The 1,907-nt window shown below is 39.7% G+C and overlaps 1 protein-coding gene across 1 annotated transcript in view; it reads left to right on the forward strand.

Annotated features, from left to right (window-relative positions):
- Positions 1–1,907, forward strand: part of atp8b1 (ATPase phospholipid transporting 8B1) — a 36,144-nt gene that overhangs the window by 27,766 nt on the left and 6,471 nt on the right. The window contains exons 14-17 of the mRNA XM_005725648.2: positions 776–892; positions 982–1,146; positions 1,296–1,407; positions 1,546–1,621. Of these exons, the coding sequence (XP_005725705.1) occupies positions 776–892; positions 982–1,146; positions 1,296–1,407; positions 1,546–1,621 (470 nt within the window). The remainder of the gene's footprint in view (positions 1–775; positions 893–981; positions 1,147–1,295; positions 1,408–1,545; positions 1,622–1,907) is intronic.

Genomic DNA, 1,907 nt, shown 5'->3' on the forward strand with positions numbered 1-1,907 from the left:
GAATAAATCAAGTCTTCACTAAATCATGGAAGGATTTTATTATGTTTCTACTCAAAATACACAACTGGCACAGAACTCAAAAGTATTTGAACAGTTTTACTTGTTTTGGACAATCTTTAATATAAATGCATACGTAGTTAATCCTAAACATATTCTGTAATTTCAATATGTGTGGATGCTGCATGACCAGGACGTGGATCCAGATCGTGCTAAAACCGTCGCACCACATGCCATCCTTTTATAGTGTAAGGAATATAGATTGTATATAAATGGGCATATTGCTTCAGGGCCTAAAAAGTGAAACCTGTGACTTACACCTGCCTTCTTTCTAGTTGTCAGCAGGGGGCAGCACCTCTGGATGCAAAAAGAAGTGCGGTCATTTAGAAATCTAAAGGAAATGACCCTACTTATATCTTTGATTTCAACAAACAGGTTCCCGATGACTTTATGGTCTCAGTCAATAGTTTCATTCATAGTTTTATTTCTCTAAATTCTTATTTTTAATTTAAAGTGAAATAGAAAATAAAACAGGGTTTGTTTGTTTGTTTGTTTGTTTGTTTGTTTTTGTTTTTTGCAAACTGGCAAAAATTACAAATTTCATAAAAGGTTTCCAAACGTCACTATGACTACGGTCTTTTTATAGAAATAACTAAAACAAATAAGAGCAATATTATCAAAGCCATTTAGACTGGACAGATTGGACCTGCTACTTTTGACTTTTTACCTCACTGAGACTTCTGTCTAATTACCACTGATCTTTCTATGTACTGTCTTTTTAGTGAAGTTTCCCGATGGCCGTATTCGTCTCTACTGTAAAGGAGCAGACACTGTCATTTACGAGCGTCTCTCCCCCAGCTCCAAACATAAGGAAACCACCCAGACTGCTCTTGATGTGAGCTATTGTTTAATCTCATTTGCAGCATGCCAGATGCTGTCTTTTTCTCTCAGGAGTAAGCAAAGTCAACATTTTCATGTTATCAGGTCTTTGCCAACGAGACCTTGCGGACACTGTGCTTGTGTTACAAAGACATCAGCGCTGAAGAGTTCGAAGCCTGGTCCAGGAGACACAAAGAGGCCCAGGTGACCATGAATGACCGCGAAGCTGCCCTGGATGCTGTGTATGAGCAGATCGAGAACAACCTGATGGTGAGTGGGAAATGACTACGCTTTAGTTTCTATATACATGTAGAATTCATTTGAATGTTTTAATTAAAAAATCTCTTCTGCTAAAAATCTATCGGATTTTAAAACAAGAAGCTCCCGTTACAGCTAGTAATGAGTTCTCTTGCATTTAGCTAATTGGAGCAACGGCTATTGAGGATAAACTACAGGATGGAGTTCCAGAAACCATTGCCAAGCTGGCTAAAGCAGACATCAAGATCTGGGTCCTGACTGGAGATAAGAAAGGTACCATCACCCCAAAGTGCACAAGAAATAAAACACCTGTATCACATGAATAACAGCGACATGCCTGAGCTGGTTAAAGTAACAATTTGGATGAATTGAATCTGAACTTGTGTTTTAATCTTCATAATTTATCCCCAGAAACTGCAGAGAACATCGGATATTCCTGTTCACTTCTGACAGACGACATGGAGATCCACTACGGAGATGATGTCAAGTAGGTTGACAAGAACATTGCAAACGACATCCCAAGGCAGACTGTCCCTGCAGACTCAATTAAATTCAGTTTTATTTATATAGCGCCAAATCACAACATCGTAGCCTCAAGGTGCTTTATATTGTAAGGTAGACCCCACAATAATACATGGAGAGAAAAACCCGACAATCACATGACCCCCTATGAGCAAGCACTTTGGCGACAGTGGGGAGGAAAAACTCCCTTTTAACAGGAAGAAACCTCTGGCAGAACCAGGCTCAGGGAGGGGCGGGGCCATCTGCTGCGA

This window comes from Pundamilia nyererei, unplaced genomic scaffold, assembly GCF_000239375.1.
Source record: "Pundamilia nyererei isolate P.nyererei 1_Seehausen unplaced genomic scaffold, PunNye1.0 scaffold00016, whole genome shotgun sequence".
NCBI classification, from domain to species: domain Eukaryota; kingdom Metazoa; phylum Chordata; class Actinopteri; order Cichliformes; family Cichlidae; genus Pundamilia; species Pundamilia nyererei.